Source organism: Tupaia chinensis, unplaced genomic scaffold (genome assembly GCF_000334495.1).
Source record: "Tupaia chinensis unplaced genomic scaffold, TupChi_1.0 Scaffold138490_1, whole genome shotgun sequence".
In the NCBI taxonomy this organism is placed as follows: domain Eukaryota; kingdom Metazoa; phylum Chordata; class Mammalia; order Scandentia; family Tupaiidae; genus Tupaia; species Tupaia belangeri.
The window spans coordinates 56,739-76,717 of NW_006198386.1; the positions used below are offsets into that span (position 1 = coordinate 56,739).

The 19,979-nt window shown below is 49.2% G+C and overlaps 2 protein-coding genes across 7 annotated transcripts in view; one reads left to right on the forward strand and one right to left on the reverse strand.

The window, feature by feature from the left end:
• TTC23 (tetratricopeptide repeat domain 23) overlaps nucleotides 1-9,041 on the forward strand; it is a 46,863-nt gene extending 37,822 nt beyond the window's left edge. For 3 of the 6 annotated variants that reach the window (XM_014592762.2, XM_014592761.2, XM_014592759.2), the window contains exons 10-12: nucleotides 272-391; nucleotides 5,467-5,549; nucleotides 6,648-6,818. In XM_014592762.2, coding sequence (XP_014448248.1) covers nucleotides 272-391; nucleotides 5,467-5,549; nucleotides 6,648-6,702 — 258 coding nt within the window. In that variant the 3' untranslated portion in view covers nucleotides 6,703-6,818. Of the gene's footprint in view, nucleotides 1-271; nucleotides 392-5,466; nucleotides 5,550-6,647; nucleotides 6,819-7,030; nucleotides 7,226-8,624 lie in introns of those variants that run through there. The other 3 variants (XM_014592760.2, XM_014592763.1, XM_014592764.2) reach the window with 3 other exon arrangements.
• Nucleotides 9,042-11,649: 2,608 nt separating this feature from the next.
• The window catches only part of SYNM (synemin), a 137,286-nt gene continuing 128,956 nt past the window's right edge, over nucleotides 11,650-19,979 (reverse strand). Inside the window, exons 4-6 of the mRNA XM_027765501.1 lie at nucleotides 18,907-18,977; nucleotides 13,106-15,495; nucleotides 11,650-12,184 (exon numbers count right to left, since the gene is read on the reverse strand). Of these exons, the coding sequence (XP_027621302.1) occupies nucleotides 11,864-12,184; nucleotides 13,106-15,495; nucleotides 18,907-18,977 (2,782 nt within the window). The 3' untranslated portion in view covers nucleotides 11,650-11,863. The remainder of the gene's footprint in view (nucleotides 12,185-13,105; nucleotides 15,496-18,906; nucleotides 18,978-19,979) is intronic.

A 19,979-nucleotide genomic window follows, 5' to 3' on the forward strand; every position in this document is an offset into this window, starting at 1 on the left:
AGAGAGACAGAAAGCGAGAAATCACCCCCCAGGGTGGATGGCCACGCCACAATCCTTTCTCCTCCATTCTCCTCTCGGAATCTTGGGCACGCGTGCACATGTGCCCATGTGAGTTTAAGCCACCAGGTCCGGGACGCGAACCGCAGTCGACTACATGGGAGTCCAGCGATAGAACCATTATGCCATCAGTCCCCAGGTTCCCGGCGGCTCACAGCCGGACTCCTCTGCGGCAGGCCCGGCTGACGCACCACGCACTGAATCTGTGTTGCAGCTGTCCTGGAGGACGGTGATGGTAGCTTGTTCCAAGACAGTGGCCAGGGGCTGGAGCAAAGGCAGGAGGGAGTCAAGGGATGTCGATCAGGATGTAGAGCCGGCACCCGGCCACCCGGAGGTGAGGAGCGAGGGAGACAGCCAGGGCCACACCCACGCCCACACCCAAGCCCTGGCCCCGGGAGAGACTCGGGGACAACTTCCCAAAGGACTCACCCCAAACATTAGTGTGGGTGGCCGTCCTGGGCCTCCCTCCCTCCATGGTCTCCCATTGTGCTCCTGGGCCTCGGGTCCCTCCTCCAACCCCACCCACATTTCTCTCATGGGAGGGTCCCCACTCATCCACATGGGGTCTTGGGACTAGAGGCCCACCATGTTAGGGGACTGCAGGGGTGTGGGGGGCAGATGGGGGCAGAGGGAGGGATACAGAGGTGTGTGTGAGGGGCAGATGGGGGCTGAGGGAGGGATGCAGGGGTGGGTGAGAAAGGGGCAGATGGGGCAGAGGGAGGGATGCAGGGGTGTGTGGGGGGGCAAATGGGGGCAGAGGGAGGGATGCAAGAGAGAGTGAGAGAGAGGGGGCAGAGGGAGGGATGCAGGGGTGTGTGAGAGAGAGGGGCAGGTGGGGGCAGAGGGAGGAAGGCAGGGGTGCGAGAGAGAGAGGGGCAGGTGGGGGCAGAGGGAGGAAGGCAGGGGTGCGAGAGAGAGAGGGGCAGGTGGGGGCAGAGGGAGGAAGGCAGGGGTGCGAGAGAGAGAGGGGCAGGTGGGGGCAGAGGGAGGAAGGCAGGGGTGCGAGAGAGAGAGGGGCAGGTGGGGGCAGAGGGAGGAAGGCAGGGGTGCGAGAGAGAGAGGGGCAGGTGGGGGCAGAGGGAGGAAGGCAGGGGTGCGAGAGAGAGAGGGGCAGGTGGGGGCAGAGGGAGGAAGGCAGGGGTGCGAGAGAGAGAGGGGCAGGTGGGGGCAGAGGGAGGAAGGCAGGGGTGCGAGAGAGAGAGGGGCAGGTGGGGGCAGAGGGAGGAAGGCAGGGGTGCGAGAGAGAGAGGGGCAGGTGGGGGCAGAGGGAGGAAGGCAGGGGTGCGAGAGAGAGAGGGGCAGGTGGGGGCAGAGGGAGGAAGGCAGGGGTGCGAGAGAGAGAGGGGCAGGTGGGGGCAGAGGGAGGAAGGCAGGGGTGCGAGAGAGAGAGGGGCAGGTGGGGGCAGAGGGAGGAAGGCAGGGGTGCGAGAGAGAGAGGGGCAGGTGGGGGCAGAGGGAGGAAGGCAGGGGTGCGAGAGAGAGAGGGGCAGGTGGGGGCAGAGGGAGGAAGGCAGGGGTGCGAGAGAGAGAGGGGCAGGTGGGGGCAGAGGGAGGAAGGCAGGGGTGCGAGAGAGAGAGGGGCAGGTGGGGGCAGAGGGAGGAAGGCAGGGGTGCGAGAGAGAGAGGGGCAGGTGGGGGCAGAGGGAGGAAGGCAGGGGTGCGAGAGAGAGAGGGGCAGGTGGGGGCAGAGGGAGGAAGGCAGGGGTGCGAGAGAGAGAGGGGCAGGTGGGGGCAGAGGGAGGAAGGCAGGGGTGCGAGAGAGAGAGGGGCAGGTGGGGGCAGAGGGAGGGATGCAGGGTGTTCCCTCAACACCTGGAATCCCTGGGCCCCTTACCCTGTCCCCCACACCTGGCGCTCTTGACCTGGCCAAGTCCACGTCTTCAGGTCTCATCTCCGGCGTCAGCTCCTCACGAAGCCCTTTTGCTGACCCAGGGACTCGCTGCTACCCATCAGCACCCCCTTTATTCTTCCTCAGTGCCCCAGTCCTTATTTATTTATTAATGTATGTGCCTCTTATCATCAGCTGTTATGACCTGTTTGTTTTATTTTTATTTTTGGTTTTTACAAAGGGGCATATGTGCTCAGAGCGAAGAAATGGCCATGCCGCAGTCCCTCCTCCATTCTCCTCTCGGGATTCTGGGAACACATGTACATCCACCCACTCTGGGACTCGAACCAGGGTCAATCAAGTGGGAGTCCAGTGCCTTAACCACCACGCCACTGCTGGCCTCAGTGTGAGTCAAATTCTAACGCCACGATGAATGAGCACCAAGGCCCGTTCCCATCAGCCCGTCTGATAATGAACGGGGTGGAGGCAGTCCTCCATACTCAACAGGGAGGTTCTGTGGGTTTAAAATTAGACCTGATCTTTCCCCCTAGCCAGGGTATTTCTGGCGGTGGAGGAGAAAATGGAGTTTGTTCTGCCGAGGGTTAGCTCTTGAGAGAGAGGCTCCTCATCCCCGGAGAGATAGGCAGGCATGAGAGAGGAGGAAGCATGCTGGCTTCTCTTGTTTGCGTTCCCTTTCTTTTCTTTTCTTTTTTTTTTTTTTTGGGGGGGGTTTTGCCCGGGGGGGGATGGCCGCCGCAATCCCTTCTCCTCCATTCTCCTCTCAGGATCTTGGGCATGCACGCACATGTGCCAGACGTGAGCTTAAGCCACCGGGTCCGGGACTCGAACCACAGTTGACTACATGGGAGTCCAGCAACATAGCCATTATGCTAACTGCTGGTTCCAGTAAGGTTTACTTTCTTAACAGGAAGACTTGCCCAGGCTCCCAGCAGCTGTTTTCAAGTGTCATGGGTGTCAAACACCTGCCCCCACCCTCTCTCCTCAAAGCAACAGATCTTTCTCACGGTTCCTAAATCCCACAGTCATAACAGTCAATCTGTGAGTTAACACAAGTGGGCGTTGGGGCCAGCAGGTGGCACGGTGGTTAAAGCGCCAGACTCCCACATGGCCGACTGCAGTTCGAGTCCTGGACTTGAGTGGCTTTCTTTAAATAATATTTTTTTTTAATTTAAGCGTTAAAATAAATAATTAGTAATAATGATTATTAATAGTAATTAATAAAATAGTAGCGTTTATTCCCTCTTGATACTATCTAATTCAACTAAGAAGTCGTATTTTCTATTATTTAAAAATCTCTATCATGTATTCTCATCTGCTATTTCTTTCCTCCCTCCAAAAGACGATCACAGTCTCAGATTCCAGAACCACATTCTGAGTTTCTGTGATTGAAGGAAATGTTCATATAGTTTTGATCTTTGCCACAGTTTATAAAGACCGAGCATTCTGGATACTTGCAGCTTGCATTTTCGTTTTCAAAGACCTAAAGATGGTTTGCAGATCGGAATGTATTCAGTCTTCAGTACTAAGTCACCAAACCATCACTTTTTTTTTTTTAATTGCCAGAGGGCACATGTGCTCAACAGAGAGAGAGAAAGAGATAGAGAGAACCCCCTAATGGTGTATGATTGCACCGTAGTCCCTTCTCCATTTCTCCATCCTGTTGCGATTTGGGGCACACGTGCCTAGCATGTTTTTGAAGCCATGGACGCCAGGATTTGAAACACGTGGGATCGAGTTTCTTTAGCCAGTAGATTGCAGGGCTGGCCCCTCATACTTTTTAAAATCAAACTCTACAATACCATGTAGAAAAATTATTTCACTCTCTAAAAATATATTATGGGGACCAGCAGTTGGCATAATGGCTATGTCGCTGGACTCCCATGTGGTCGACCACGGTTTGAGTCCCAGACCCGGTGGCTTAAACTCACACCAAGCATGTGTGCGTGCGTGCCCAAGATCCCGAGAGGAGAATGGAGGAGAAGGGATTGTGGCGTGGCCATCTCCCCTGGGGGGTGATTTCTCACTTTCTGTCTCTCTGTCTGTCTCTGTCTTTCTGGTGAGCACATGTGCCCTATAGCAAAAACCTCTCAAAAAAATGTATATAATATAATGAAATCAGATATGCAGAAAACAAAGACCTTTGAACCCACTATTCACCCTAAGAAATAAAACAGGACCCATACAGTTGAATTCTATGCACCTTCCCCACCTCCAGATAACTGCCATCCTGAATTGGATATCATTCTCATGCTTTTTTTATTTTACTACGGTTTTGTTTTGCTTTTTTGTTTTCTTTGGGGTTTGGTTTCTGCTATAGGGCACATGTACTTGCCAGAGAGAGAGATAGAGAAAGGGAAAGTGAGAAATTACCCCCAGATGGTGTGATGGCTACATCGCTGGACTCCCACATAGTTGACTGTGGTTCGAGTCCCGGTTCTGGTGGCTTAAAACACGCTGGGTGCATGTGTGTATGCATGCCAAGATCCCGAGAGGAGAATGGAGGAGAAGGGATTGCGGCATGACCATCCCCCTGGGGGGTGATTTCTCGCTTTCTGTCTCTCTGTCTCTCTCTGTCTTTCTGGCGAGTGCACGTGCCGTATAGTAAAAACCACCCCGAAAAAGAATTTGCTATGTAGTAGTGATTATATAAAGACCATATAAAATAAAGCATTTGTTTGAAAATAAAAAAATTAGAAAAGAAAGAAAACTGGGGCCAGCAGATGGCGTAGCAGTTATGTCACTGGACCTCCCACATGGCCAACCAGGGTTCAAGTCCTGGACCCTGTAGCTTGAAAATTGACCCGGTAGCTTGAAAATTCTGGGAAGAGAATGGAGGAGGAGGGATTGTGGCATGGCCATCCCCCCCTGGGGGGTAATTTCTCACTTTGCCTCTCACTATCTTTGTCTCTCTATATATATGGCAAATGCACGTGCCCTAAGGCAAAAACCTCTAGAAAAAAAAATTTTTTTAATTAAAAAAAAAAAAACTTTCTGGGTTGTAGCAAGGGCCGTTTAAAAATAGAAACTGGATGGGACCTGCAGGTGGCATGGGGGTTAAGGGCACTGGACTCCCACATGGCTAACTATGGTTCGAGTCCTGGACTTGGATTGTTTCCCAGTTTCTTTCTTACTCTTTCTCTCTCTCTCTCACTGTGTCCCTCTGTGTTCAAATTAAAATAAATAAATAATGTTAAATAAAGTAATTCTTTTTTTTTTTTTTAAATAGAAACTGGAGACCATGCCCTGGTTAGTATCAGTGTTCCTGCCTTTATTTTAAAAGAAATAAAGAAATAAACGTTTGCATGCATTTTTACAGACAGGCACGGAGAGTTTAGTGAAATAGCGCTAATACCGTACTTACGTTTGTTTCCTGGATCTTGGAACGTCTTAACCCAAGGTCAGAGTGTCCCTAGGACAAACCCCAAGAATGTCACAATTCCGTCACAGCATGGGTCTAAGAATGAAGTATTCTTTCTCTCCCTCAAGGGAGACTTTATTTTCTTGCAAAACGCCCTCGGTGACATTTCCATGACCTCACCATTCCACTTGGCGTTCTGCAGTGTCTCCAGATTCAGACCCTTCTATACGGACCACAGGACAAGAGGACCCTGGCCACCCAGCAGACCCTGGACGTCCTGGCCAAGTGAGTCGGCTCGCCCTGTCCCTTTCTGAGTGTCCCCTCCTGTGCCATTCGGAATCTCGAGACAAAGCTGATTCTCTCGGGTCCTGTGGAACTTTCCGTGGAAATCTTTTTAACTGACTTTCCGTAACCTGCAAAGTTAGAACATCCCTTTGGAAACCCCCACCCCGTGGAGCCGGCAGGTGGTGTGGTAGTTAAGGGTGCTGGACGCTCACGTGGCCAACCGTGGTTCGAGTCTCAGACCTGGCGGCTTGCTTTTTCGCTTTCTCTCTCCCTCTCTCTCTCATGCCATTCCTCTCTGGTCAAATTAAGATAAAATAAATAAGGAACCACCAGTTGGTGTAACGGCTATGTCGCTGAACTCCCATGTAGTCAACCACGGTTCGAGTCCCAGACCTGGTGGCTTAAACTCACGCCGGGCACGTGTGCGTGTGTGCCCAAGATCCCAAGAGGAGAATGGAGGAGAAGGGATTGTGGCGTGGCCATCCCCCCTGGGGGGTGATTTCTCGCTTTCTGTCTCTCTGTCTCTCTTTGGCGAGCGCATGTGCCCTATAGCAAAAAACTCTCTCAATAAATAAATAAAGTAATTCTCCAAAAATTAAAAAAAAAAAAGAAAGAAAAAGAAAACCCAGTTATAAAATACCTTTCTTTCCTATGGGGGAGGGGCAGCAGTTGATGTAGAGGTTAAGGCACTGGATCTGACGTAGTCAACTGTGGTTCAAGTCCTAGACCCGGAAGCTTTACAATCATGCCTGGTGGGTTTGCGTGCCTGTCTGAAATCCTGAGAGGAGAGAGGAAGAGAGATTGTGGCGTGCCCACCCCTCCTAGGGAGGAGTGCGAGTTCTGTCTCTCTGTCTCTGTCTCTCCGGCGAGTGCACACACTCTATAACAAAAATCTCTAAAAAAAGAAAAAGGCAGGGGGGCACTTCTTGGGTTGTTTGTTCTCATGTCACGGTTTCCCCCCTTTCCCTTCCTGAGGCCTCTCGTGAAGCGTGTCTCACCAACCGCTGGGCTTGCTCTGCCGCCAGCTCCAAAGCCGGGGTGCAGACCGTCTGGAGGGCTGAGAACACCACCCTCACCCCACCCTCTGCTTGTTCGCAGGGCCCCGGAGGTTGCCGTGAAGCTGAAGCAGGCTCCAAAAGCCAAATGTCACTGAAAGCCAAATGCTGTCGGCAAGGCCAGGCTCAACGCAGAGGACAGAAACCCCTGACCCCAAAACAAGCGTCCGGCATGCCTAGGCACGGCCACCTAGGGTTCGTACCGATCTCTCTCCAGCTAGAAGATGAGCCTCCCGCGATTCCATAAACCTCCCGTGGACCACGTCCGGCCAGTGGGTGCCCTTCCCGACGGCCTGGCACTTCCATAAAGCATTGCTCTTCTTTTTTTTATAATCACCTGGGTGGTTTTTCTTGCCAGTTAGGATATTTTTCAGCGCTACCATGGCTGAAAGATTCTTCATCAAAATTTCACAACTTCCTATGCAGCATCTGATGGCCCAGGTCTGGAGTCGGATTTGGATACAATTCTAGAACAAGGCCCCTCGTAGAACGGTCCCAGGGATCAAGACAGAAATGAGAGTAAAATGCGAATAAAGGGAAGCTGCTGGGATGAGTATGTGTGCTATTTTGTTTGCTGTAGGTGCATGGGCTCAGTGGAGAGAGACAGAGAGACAGGAAGTGAGAAATCACCCCTCAGGGGGGATGGCCACACTGCAATCCCTTCTCCTCCATTCTCCTCTGTGGGATGCTGCGCACCAGCGAATATCGCCCGTTTCTCAGAGAGCAAATAATTACACAATGCCAAAGGCCGTGATTGGCTCCCCTTCAAAACCTCACCTTCAAACCCATACTCTGATTGGCCACTTCCCATAAAGGCCACAATTGGCTCCCCTTCAAGGCCTCACCTTCAGAACCATGCTCTGATTGGCCATTTCCCATGGCAAATCGGTGAGCTTAGAATCCCTCAGATTTGCATATCCGGCACCTCATGATTGGTCCACAAAAGCAACCAATCATAACCCACTTTTACAATCCTTCATTCCACCAGCATGTATATATATAACCACGATCCCTGGCCCACAATAAACGGAGGACCCTGAAGAGTTGTAACACCGTGTCGTCCCCGTGTTGTAACATTGCGCGGTTCCTCCCGTCTCTCACTCCTTCCCTCAGGAAACCTGTTCGACTGACCCACGAGTTGGGACAGCTTTCTATTAAAACAATAATAATTTTATATTATTTATCATCATTTTTCCTTTTTTTAAGAACTATTTTATATAACTTTGTTTCTTTCTTTATTTTATTTAATTTGACCAGAGAGGGGCAGAGTAAGAGCAAGAGAGAGAAAGTAAGCTGCCAGATCTGGGACTTGAACCGTGGTCGGCCATGTGGGAGTCCAGCGCCCTTAACCACCTTGCCACCTGCCCACCCCCATTATTCTTTCTTTAATTTGCTATATGGTGAGAGAAAGAGAGAAAGCAATCTGTGAGGTCTAGGACCTGATCCGTATGGGAGTCCAGCGCCTTCACCACCACGCCATCTGCTGGTCCTCCCACCCATGTTTTCTATTGATCGTTCTGTATTATTCCGATTCAAATGAGGAATTAGAGAACTGAGATATCATTATTTATTTATTTATTACAAGACAGCACATCCACTCACCAGAGAGAGACACCGAGGGAGAGGGAGGGAGCACCCCCAATGGGACATGAACACATCAGAGTCCCATCTCCACTTCTCTCTCCTTTCATGATCTTGGGCATATCAACACGTGTGCCCGGCATATTTCTCAAGTCACCAGGTTCAGGACTCAAACCACGTAGTTGGCTATGTGGGAATCTGACTGCCCTAACCACCAGGCCATGGAGCCAGCCAAGAACTGGAACTGTTCACATAGATTGTCCCCAGAAATTCAATGCTACCATAACAACGTGTATGGAAACACAGAGACGCTTTCATTAGGGCGGAACAGGAAACCACACCAACATCTCCCAGAAAACATTCATTCTCTTTAGAAACAATGCAAGTTTTTTACTCCGGTTTTTATTTTTATACATTTTTGTGACATTTCCCTTTGTAGGGAACAGGAGGTGAACAAAATCGGCTTCTCTGATGACTCCAGTCTAAACAGACATCTTCCCTAGTATCCAAACCACCAGTGGAAGTTGAAACAGGGCGGATGAAGGTTGTTTTGTCTACACAGAACAAACAGGAAGACATCGGCTGTGTGCCCACCCATCCAACCACAGAGTTGACCTCTCCTGTCTCCAGAGGGACTGCTTTGAAAGCACTTGTAGCTACAGGGTGACCCTGTGGTAATGTCCAAGTCCCATCCTGCTCCTGGCCACCTGGAACTCAGTACCAGTTTCCAACTCTGTGAAGATAAGCATTCCAACGAAGAGATGCAAATTAAGATCTAAGATGCAAACTAAGATCTAAGATGCAAATTATGATCTAGGAAACGTTTTCCACAGTAAAACAGAAGTGGGTTACCATGTCTTTATTGAACTTTATTTTTGATGACTTATTATTTATTTCCTTTTAGCAGTGGGTTATGATGTTAATGACATCTTCATTCAGCATCCACTTACCAGGCCACGGACTAGCATAGTGAGTGACATTGAACTATGCCCACAGAGACCTCCCCCCCACCATAGGTCCCTCATGATCAGTTTGTCTGGCCAGAAGGCTGTGCCCCTCGACCAAATTCTCATCAATGAATCGCTTACACAAATTCTACTACCCATGACAGCTTTAAAAAAAAAAAATCAATGCATCTCTTGTCTGTATGATAATGACACGTCTTCAAGAAGCAGTCACCCCTCCTACAGTAGGACAATCACTAGTTCATCGGCCAGGTGGAAAACGAGGTTCAACTTGCCAGGCAAAATTCCTGTCTTTTCATACCCAAATTGATAATGTTTTAAAAAATAGATGGTTTGGAACACAGCTGCGTGAATCTTCCGCTTACTGATAACGCTCTCCCTAAAGTACCTGATGGAACCATTCTGGGGACCCGAGGAGATGTGCACAGTGCAACCCCCACCCTCCCGGCTCAGTGCCGCACCCCCACTTTGTCCTCAGATCATGAATCCTCAGTGCGTGACAGTCACCTGTATGACACTGTGTCATACGAAACATCACGTGGACGCCGTCGTGTGAGAGAAGCTAGTCTGGTCTAAAATAATAACTCTGCTGCTGGAAATACTATTTCTATAGGGTGCTGAGCTTGTAAAGATGGAAGATTGAACCTAACAGAACACACGCACCCTCACGTCTTCAACTCAGTGGTGTACACCTGCAGCTCCACATTCCGTGGCCTGTGAGCGTGGAGACCTTTGTCACCCTCCAGGGCCCATCCTGGGTGAAGGGAGAGATACCCCATGCCTTCCCCCAGAACCTCGTATTCTCTCTTTTAACTTACTCTAAAGCCCATATGCTTGCTGGAGAGAAAGAGAGAGCACACCCCCAGGGGATGGCCACACCACAATCCCTTCTCCATTTTTCTTTGCAGGATTTTGGGCATGCGCGCACATGCACTCAGCTGGTTTTCCAAGCTGCAGGGGCCAGGACTTGAACAGCGCAATCGGTCATGTGGGATCCAGCTGCTTTGTCCACCGTGCCACCTGCTGGCCCATCTTAGACTTGTCAACATTTGCTTTTGTTTCCCTGAACAAAACACCCCCGACTGTAACGCCTCCCGTTGGTTTACAATGGTCACTTTTCCATCTTCCACTCTGAGCTCAGAAAGACCTCTCCCCCCACGGGTAGGGGCTTGAGAATGGCTTCTTTGGGAAAGCCCAGTCCAGTCTCCCAAGACACGACCCACCGGCCAGCCCAACTGCAGTTAGAACACCGCTGTTCTCTTCATTGTCTTCAGGGTCTACCTTCCACCAGGGAAATGCGAGTTATGGTGCTCAGGGGTGAGGGACAGAGCAGCTCAGGGGTGTGTGTGTGTGTGTTCTGGTGAGAGCTGGTGACTCCAGAAGTTATCACAAAAAAACTGTGCACATTGTGAGCTACTTAACAACCTAAGAGTACTGCAAAAAAAAAAGGTCTTGCCTATAATTCCCAATAATTATTTCCTCTACCCATGGGTCCCAGGCAGGGGAACCTGTGCAAACAGCAGATATATTGATCTGAAATATTGCAATAGACTATAGCTATCCTCTCCATGAATAAAATACTCTATTTTTAAATTAAAAAAAATATTTTAAGGGCCATACAGCACACACACTTATCAGAGAAGGACAGTAAGAAGGAAAGTGAGAAATGACCCCCCCCAGGGGGGATGGCTACACCCCAATCCCTTCTCTTCCATTTCTCCCGGGATTTGGGGCACGCACACACATGCACCCAGTGTGATTTTCAAACTGCCAGGTCTAGGACCCAAACCACAGTTGGCCATGTGGGAATCCAGCGCCATGCCCACGATGCTCCCTGCTGGCCCCCAAAATACTCTTTTTTTTTTTTTTTTTTAACCTCTGCATGTAGGAAGCAATTTATTCAAGTCTAAAAAGGACTATAACTATAAGTTCTTCCTAAAGACAAAGCCATTCTGCGGATTTTTAAAGCCATAGCCAACTTTTTCCGTATGATTTCTTTTAGAAAAGATGTTGGAAAGAGAAACATGTATTTATTTCCCCCTTCGACTGTTAGTTGATTACTTCATATTAGCACAGGCGAATAACATGTATTTCGAAATATATTACTTTAATCTGGTTAATATTTAGACATCTTGCCTTCTAGATGATTAATCGGAGCTTCGAACAGCTGCGGGCCATGTCTGTGACCAGGTGCGAAGCTGGTAGAAAACTCCAGAAAAAGGGACTTTGTCAGACAAAAAAGATCAAAAGTGTTTTGTACAAGTCCCAACTGAAAAAATTAAAATCCCAACACTTCTTAAGGCACAAATTATTTTGGAATTTTTTTTTTTTTTTGACTAGAGGGCATGTGTACTTCCCAGAGAGAGAGACAGAGAAAGAGAGAAAGAAAATCACTCCCCAGGGAGGATGGCCACACTGTAATCTCTTCTCCTCTATTCTCCTCTCGGAAGTTTAGGCATGCGTGTACTTGTGCCCGGCATGTTTTTGAAGCCACTGGGTCCGAGGTTCGAACGGCGCAGTCGGCCATGTGGGATCCAGTGCTTTAACCGCCATGCCACCGGCTAGTCTTCGCCTGGAGTAGTCTTGAAAGCAAGTACAATATGGGAAGTTTTTATAGCAAGCCTCCCCTTGCCTCTTAAAATAAGTAAAGGCCTCTGACTGGTGGTAGGTTACCAAAAAAAGATGCTGTTTAAAAGAAAATATTTCCGTTTTATCAAAACCAATGCCCATCGTCCTCCTCCTCCTCCTTGTCTAGATAAAGCAGTGCAACTTTCTTGTCATCCGAGATCACAGACCTCTGGTCTACCATTCTCTGCAGCTGCACCGTCTTGTCAAACGTGGCCTCTTCCGTGTGTTGCTCTCCCTGGGCCTGGTGTCTGTCCCCAGCAGCCGCCTGAAAGCTTGTGCCGGAGGCTGGGTCACACGTACTGCCAGCGTCTCTCCAGGCACCCCAGCCAGATGCACTGGGAGCTTCCCCTTCTGTCCCCGCCCCTGGTGTCCAGCGCGGGGTGGCCTCTACGTTACTCACGTCCATCTGAAAGGTAAATGAAGTTTCTTTGGGCCCCAGGTCAATGAGCCTCAGTGTTCTGCTGCCATCTGCAGGGTCACCTCGCTCGGGGAGGCGTGCCGAACCAGCCAGCCCACGTGTCACGGACGCGGGTGCACGGATGACAATGTGTTCAGAGGTGTCGGTGTCTGTAGGACCTAACTGAATGTGTCTAAAGGATCTGCTGACGCCCGATGTCACGTCTGCCCCGGATGTGTCCCCTGAACCATCCTCCCTGGGAGATTCCAAAGCCACCCTTTGGAAGGTGCTCTTTTCGGTCATGAAGGTTTTACTCCCCAAGGTATGGGTAGTGGTGACTTGGGTTACGGCAGCTGAGCTCTGTAGGGGGATGGCACTATCTGGGTCTCTGAATTCCACAGGGTGAGGAACCAGCCCGGGGTCAACCACCCACTCGGCGCCCTGATGCCCCCGAGGTGTGATGCTGATGTGGCTGACAGACGTGTGGATCCCAGACGAACCTTCAGTGTTTACAGAACCTGTTTTGATGCCCAGCCCCGTTCTGTCTGAAAGGGGGACTGTGAGCTGGATTGGTTCGCTGAACCCGTGTTTAGGGCCTACCTGAAGGTGACTCACGGAAGTCTGGGTACTCGCTGACTCATCACCCACCTTCCCTGCCCCAGAGGTGGACCCCTGAACAATGGCTGCCTTTTCAACACGAACTTGTTGGAAGCCAAACGAGCCCTGCTTCCCAGACAGGTTGGCATCTGTGGAAAGGTCTGGGGCCTCCAGTTCTTCTGCGCTCCCCACTTCCTGAAGGAAAGGGATGGGGCCTTGGAGGAAGACTTCTCTGGACACTTGGCTTGGCTCAAGACCCAACATCAAGGGCCTCAGAGACAGGCTGGTTCCTACCAAGATGGCTGCCTGACTCGGGACATCTTCCCCACTTACCTGCGCCACCTGCACCGTGGGTCCTTCATAGGAGACCTGCTCAGTCTTCCAGAATGCAGTGGGACCAAGCTGCACGTGCCTCACAGACTGGGCAAAGCCCTGGGGGCTGCTGACTTCCACGGTGGCCGACACGGGGCCCTGGGGGCTGAGCTGTTCCATGCTGTAAGAGGCCCGGCCGCCATCTTCCCTCTCACCAGAAGGGCTGTACAGTTCCCTGGTGGCCCAGCGCTTGAAGCCAAGGCCAGAAACTGGGGACTCCATTCTCTCATCCCTGTCTGGGCTTCCGGGTGCTTGACCCTGTCGCCTGGTCACATTGTCTCGTACCACGGACTCCACGGTTTTCTCTATCTCGCTGGCCTCATCCCTGCTCAACTGCTCCACATCCAGCTGATCGGCATCCACCGTCTGTGACAGGTTGACTTCGGCCACCAAGGTCACGGAACCACTGCCAGGGGTCTGGACTTTCTTGACATCAACCGACACACCCCCCAGCTCGCTGTCCTCCTCCCTGGTGAGGGCAGACAGCTCCTCCTTCACGCGCTCTGGTAGGGTTTGCTCCAGCTGCCCAATGACCTCCACCAGCTGGTGCCGGGGCTCCTTGGACGAGACCCCCTTAATGGAGGCATGGAACTCATGGGGTATTTTGATCTCTTTTTCAGTAATTGTGGGTTCGGCATGAAATTCGCCACTTCTAGACTGTTCTGTCCAATGAGTTCTTTCGGCGTCTGCCGGAGAAGCTTCCGGAACATTCATAATCTCTCCCTCGTGGTCACCCTGCTTCCTTCGTCTCCAACTGCCCTGCACGATCTCATCTTGCCAAGAATACCTGATGGTGGATTCTTCTTCGATGTGGATCTGCCCATACACCGAGCCCTCGTCATCGTCCCTGTCAGGCCCCCCGGGGTGCTCCTCTGGAGTTGACACAAAATAACTCTGTTCTCCCTCCGAGTCACCTGCTTCCATCACCTCTTCAAAGTGAGTGACATTCTCTTGCCTGGTCCGATGGCGTGGATGACCCAAGAATGTTCCATCGGTTTCTCCATAACTCCCCTCTTCCTCAGTAAACCTCTTGGGGTCCGGAGATACGTCATCGACCTCCTCCACTTCGAAGGGGGTGGAGAACTCCCCTGCCTTCTCGCCCCCGACATAGCTCATGGGCTCCTCTACGATCTCCACGTTGACAACCCTGGCCCGACCGTCTCTGCCTTTCAGACCAAGGTTGATGATGTCTCCGATCATCTGCTCAGTCGACTTCCCTTTCAGCCCTACTTCCTTGGCTTCTTTGCTCAAGAGGTAGTCCAGACCGGCTTGATCTGAAATATCAACGTCTTCCGTCAGTTTAGATTCCAGGACAATCTCGGTCTTAGTTTTCTTATCCCCCGGAAGTTCTTTCTTCTCCACATAAATGACTTTTGTGTCTGGAAAAGAGTTAGCAGTTGCCTCGGTGTTGGAAGTCTGGGTGAACTGTTTGAGGATGCTGGTGACGATGTTTTCTGCTACGGTTTCTGTCGTCGAGTCACCCTCCAGAGAGTCAGCGGGGTCACTGGGGCTCAGCTTAAATCTTGCCTCTCTCGTTTCCTTCTGTCTCCCCGAGCCATCATCAGCATCCTTCTTTACAGGCATCTGCAAACCTTTGGGGGTCACCTCTGCAGGCCTGCGGGCCTGGGGTCCTTCCAGATGAATTGGAATGTCCCTTCCCTTCACGTGTCTCTCCTTCAGTGCGTCCTTCCCTTTGGCTTTCTCGTTCATTTGCTGCATTTCCCTCTTCCTCGCCTCCTTATCTAACTTGGTCAGCTCTTCCCATCGTAAGTTTCTTTCTTCTGAAGCCTTCTCTTTAGAATCAAACAGCATCTCTTCTTGTTTTTTTCTGATGGCTCCCGGCCTATTTCTTTCTCGCTCCCTCGTGACATCCACTTCTGTTTTCTTTTCCAAAATGACAGTCCTCTCCTTTGAGCGCGTGCTTTCAGAAGCACCTGCCACGGCCCTGTCTCGGCGTTCTCGGTGGGATTCTTGGACAACCGTGGAGACATCCCTCCTCCCTTCCGTCTTTGATCTGTCGGGGAATGTCTTCACTGACACATCAGTATTTCTTGAGAGACCATAGGTTGGAGAGAAAGTTCTGGAATTGGTTTGACTGCTGATGGTTTTTTCGTAAGAGTTCTCTTGCCAGGTAGTAGACACAGAGGAAGGGCTTGAGCCCGGGAACCCTCTCCTTCCGGCACTTTCCATCGATGTGGTTGTTTGCGACCCCAAGTGCCCTGACAGGTTAGAATGAAGTGCCGAGCCGTGATTTAAATTCGCCAGGGGCACTTTCTGCCGGGGGAAGCGATTTCTCTCGTTTTCCCTCTGTAGCACAGAGTCACTGTAGCAATAGGATGTGTTTCTGAATTCTGTAGAAATAGAACAAAGACATCATTAAATGATAGATATGATTACCTTTTTATATATATATTTTTTTGAGAGATTTTCACTATAGGGTGCGTGCGCTCGCCTGACAGACAGAGACATAGAGACAGAAAGCGAGAAATCACCCCCCAGGGGGGATGGTCACGCCGCAATCCCTTCTCCTCCATTCTCCTCTCGGGATCTTGGGCACGCATGCACACGTGCCCGGCGTGAGTTTAAGCCACCAGGTCCGGGACACGAACCGCGATCGACTACATGGGAGTCCAGCGACATAGCCATTACGCTAACTGCTGGTCCCCATTATATACATATACCTTAAAAGCATTGTCACAGGTCAAATTCCACCCCATCATCACACATATATACAATTACCACATCAAGCTCATGACACATGAACTATTTTCAGTCCCCAAATTATTTTTTGGTAGCTTAAAAAAATACAGTGACTGGGGGGGGACCAGCAGGTGGCATGGTGGTTAAGGCACTGTACACTCCCATATGGCTGACCACGGTTCAAGTCCCAGACCTGGTGGCTTGCTTTCTCACTCTCTCTCTCTCCTTCTCTTTCTTTGTCTCTCTCTGGTCAAATTAAAATAAATGACTGAATAAATAAAATTAAAAATAAATAATTATTTTTAAAAATACAGTGATTGGGCCAGCAGGTGGTGTGGTGGTTAAGGCACTGGATTCCCACATGGCTGACAGAGGTTCGAGTCCTGGGCCTGATGGCTTGCTCTCTCACTTTCCCTCTCTGTCTCTCTGATGAGTGCACCTGCCTGTAGCAAATTAAAAATAATAATAATAACAATAATAATAAGTAAAATTAAATAAGTAATTCTAAAAAAAAAAAAAAAGAAGAAAGCCAGTGACAATAAAAGCCAGCACTACACATATGTCATTGAACACTTTTCTCCAGTGACTGATCGTAAAATATTCACTCGTTTTAACAAAAATATCAAACGTGATTATAAGTCACGGAGTATGAGTCTGAGAGGTCAGAGGTGCTAGGTGTTGTGGCTGGAATTCCACAATATTATGATATTTTGGAGCCATTCATGTCTACTTCGGTGAGATAAGTGTATTTCACTTATTTCAGCAGAGAAGAGCTCTGTAATTACAAAGTCTATAATTACTATAAATCAAGTAGCATTCTCCATTTACCATCGCGTATACTTTCATTTTTTCACTGATATCCATTTGGGGTCAACAAGTACTGAAGAATTTACCCTCTTTTTTTCTTTTTTCTTTTTTCTTTTTTTTCTTTTTCTTTTTCTTTTTTTTTTTTTTGTTATAGTGTGCTTGACTTACCAGAGAGGGAAAGTGAGAAATCACTCCCCGGGAGAATGGCCACACCACAATCCCTTCTCCTCCATTCTCCTCTTGGGATTTGGGCATGCACACATATACATCTGGTGTGAGTTTTGTTTTTAAGCTGCCGGGTCCAGGACTCGAACTGCACATTTGGCCATGTGGGATCCAACCACCTTAACCAACATACCACTCGGCTGGACAAATTTAACTTTTTAAGCTTTCTGATCTCTTCTATTTTTACATGTCCCAGTGAAAAAAAAGCAGCCTGTTGCCAAGATTGTCACCTGTTTATCTTGTCATGATCCTAGAGCTGGGATATACCCTTGGGGATTCCAGGTTTGATGTGAACCATACATAGAGAGTTCTTGGGTAGCCAAGCCAACCTCCACCAGGGTAACCTGCTCATAGGGATGGCAGCCAGTGGTTAGAACACACTGGAAGCAGGTCCAGCAGGTGGGGTGGTGGTTGGGGGCACTGGATTCTCACATGGCCAACCACAGTTTAAGTCCCAGACCTGGTGGCTTGCTTTCCCACTCTCCCTCTCTCTCTGTCTTCTATGGCCAAAGCAAAAATAAATAAATAAAGTTAAATAAAATAATTCTAAGAAAAGAACAAGCACCAGCCACCCTGAGAGCACCCCCTAGCGTGTGCCATCCGGGTGACCTGGGATAGGGGCTTCTCTCTGCTAGTCTCCCTCAGGACAGCCAAGGGTAGAGGCCTCCTTCAATAGATCCCAAGATACAGGACAGAGACCAGGCCACCAAGACTCTTCTCTTCAGCTAAACACATTGATTCTAAACTGAGAAGTCCTTGAAGATGAAACAGTGCTAGAAACACCTGGTTTTAAAATAGGTACAGACAGGGGCCAGCAGATGGCATAGTGGTAAGATTGCCAGACTACCACATGGCCGACCGCAGTTCAAGTCCTGGACCCAGTAGCTTAAAACTCACACCAGGCATGTGTGTGTGCATGCCTAAGATCCCGGGAGGAGAATGGAGGAGAAGGGATTGCGGTGTGGCCATACCCCTGGGGGGTGACTTCTTGCTTTCTGTCTCTCTGTCTTTCTCTCTCGTGTCTCTCTGGGGAGTACACATGCCCTAAAACAAAAACCTTTTAAAAACTTATAAATAAATAAATAGGTCCAGACAGAAATAATGGAAGGTCAGAGAGTGGTTCAGGCTTATCATCTTGTAGGCAAGTGGCCAATGTTATTTTATGCAATATTACAAAAGACACATAAACACGCAAATACATATTGATAAATCACTATTTAGAAATTGATCCCTATATTTATTCAATAAATAATTAATGGGTGTCTATACTGTACTATGCAAGACAACGATCGAGAAGCTAAAAGTCTAATAATAATCTTTTTTCCAAAGCTTTTTTTTTTTAATTATTTTTATTTAATTTTATTCACTGTCTTTTTTTTTTTTAAGTTGACCAAAGAGAGACAGAGAGAGAGAGGCAAAGTGAGAAAGCACCTGTCCCCAGGGTGTGAAGGGCAGGTATCACTGTCCTCACCTTCACACGGTCCTCCATCTGCTCCCTGCTCCTTCACCACATCACTAGGAAGCACCCCCAAATGGTGGCTAGATGAACAACATTCTTTTACATTATCTATTAATAAATTATGCCCCCCATTCAACTCAAATAGATTCGGTACAAGAGACATGAACTATCGTTATCTGAAAAACCATATCTAATCCCTATTCTTCTAGGTAAATGGCACTATCCATGGGATGAACAATTCGTATAGAAAGTGGTTTAAAGTTAGGTAATGAGGGATCGGCAGATGGCATAACGGCTATATTGCTGGACTCCCATGTAGTCGACCACGGTTCGAGTCCCGGACCTGGTGGTTTAAACTCATGCCAGGCACGTGTGTGTGCGTGCCCAAGATTCCAAGAGGAGAATGGAGGAGAAGGGATTCAGCGTGGCCATCCTCCCTGGGGGGTGATTTCTCGCTTTCTATCTCTCTGTCTGTCTCTGTCTCTCTGGCGAGTGTACACACCCTATAGGAAAAAAACCTCTCCAATCAATCAATCAATCAAGCTACGTACTGAGCTTTTCTTATATTTACCTTGTGGCATGGTTTCAATGTGCTTTGTCCAGATCAGAATCTCTGGGTTACTTTCTCCTTCCAGTAAGGCCCTGCAAAAAGAGTTTTAAAAAAATAATTCATTAGGAAACAAAAGATGAGAAGTGCCTATAGTAATAAAAAGCAGTATGAAGGGGTCAGTGAGGTGGCAAGGTGATTAAAGCACTGGACTCCCACATGGCTGATCATGGTTCAAGTTCTGGACCTGGCAGCTTGAAACTCACACCGGGCACATGTGCGTGTGTGCCCAAGATCCCGAGAGGAGAATGGAGGAGAAGGGATTGCAGCGTGGCCATCTCCCCAGGGGGTGATTTCTCACTTTCTATCTGTCTCTCCAGCAAGCACATGCATCCTATTGCAAAAATCTCTCTAGAAATAAGTAAATAAATAAATAGTATAGAGGACCCAGCAGGTGGCATTGTGGTTTGGCACTGGACTCCCACATGGCCAACCACAGTTCAAGTCCTGGACTTGATGGATTCCTTTCTCACTTTCCCTCTCTCTCTCAGGTCAAATTAATCATAGTAAGTAAACTTACATAAAATAATTCTTTAAAAAAAAAAATCGTATGGCAGGGCCAGCAAGTGGCCTGGGGGTTAAGGCCCCAGGCTCCCCCCTGACTGATCCCAGGCGCAGTTCAAGTCCCAGATGCAGCAGTTTGAAAATCATGCCAGGCATGTGTGTATGTGTGTGTCAAAAATCCCAAGAGGAGAATGGAGTTGAAGGGATTGCGATGCGGCCGCCCTTTCTGAGGGTGATTTCTCTTCTCTCTCTCTTTGTCTCGCTTTCTCTCTCTCTGACAAGCACACACGCCCTATGGCAGACACCTAAATAATAATAATAATTCAATAGGAAAAAAAAGAGTGAGAAGTACCTGTAATAGAACGTAGTGTGGGGACCAGTAGATAGCACAATGGCTACGTCACTGGACTCCCACATACTCAACCGCAGTTCGAGTCCCGGACCCGGTGGCTTAAACTCACGCCGGGAGCGTGAGCGTACATGCCCAAGATCCCGAGAGGAGAATGGAGGAGAAGGGATTGCGGTGTGCACAT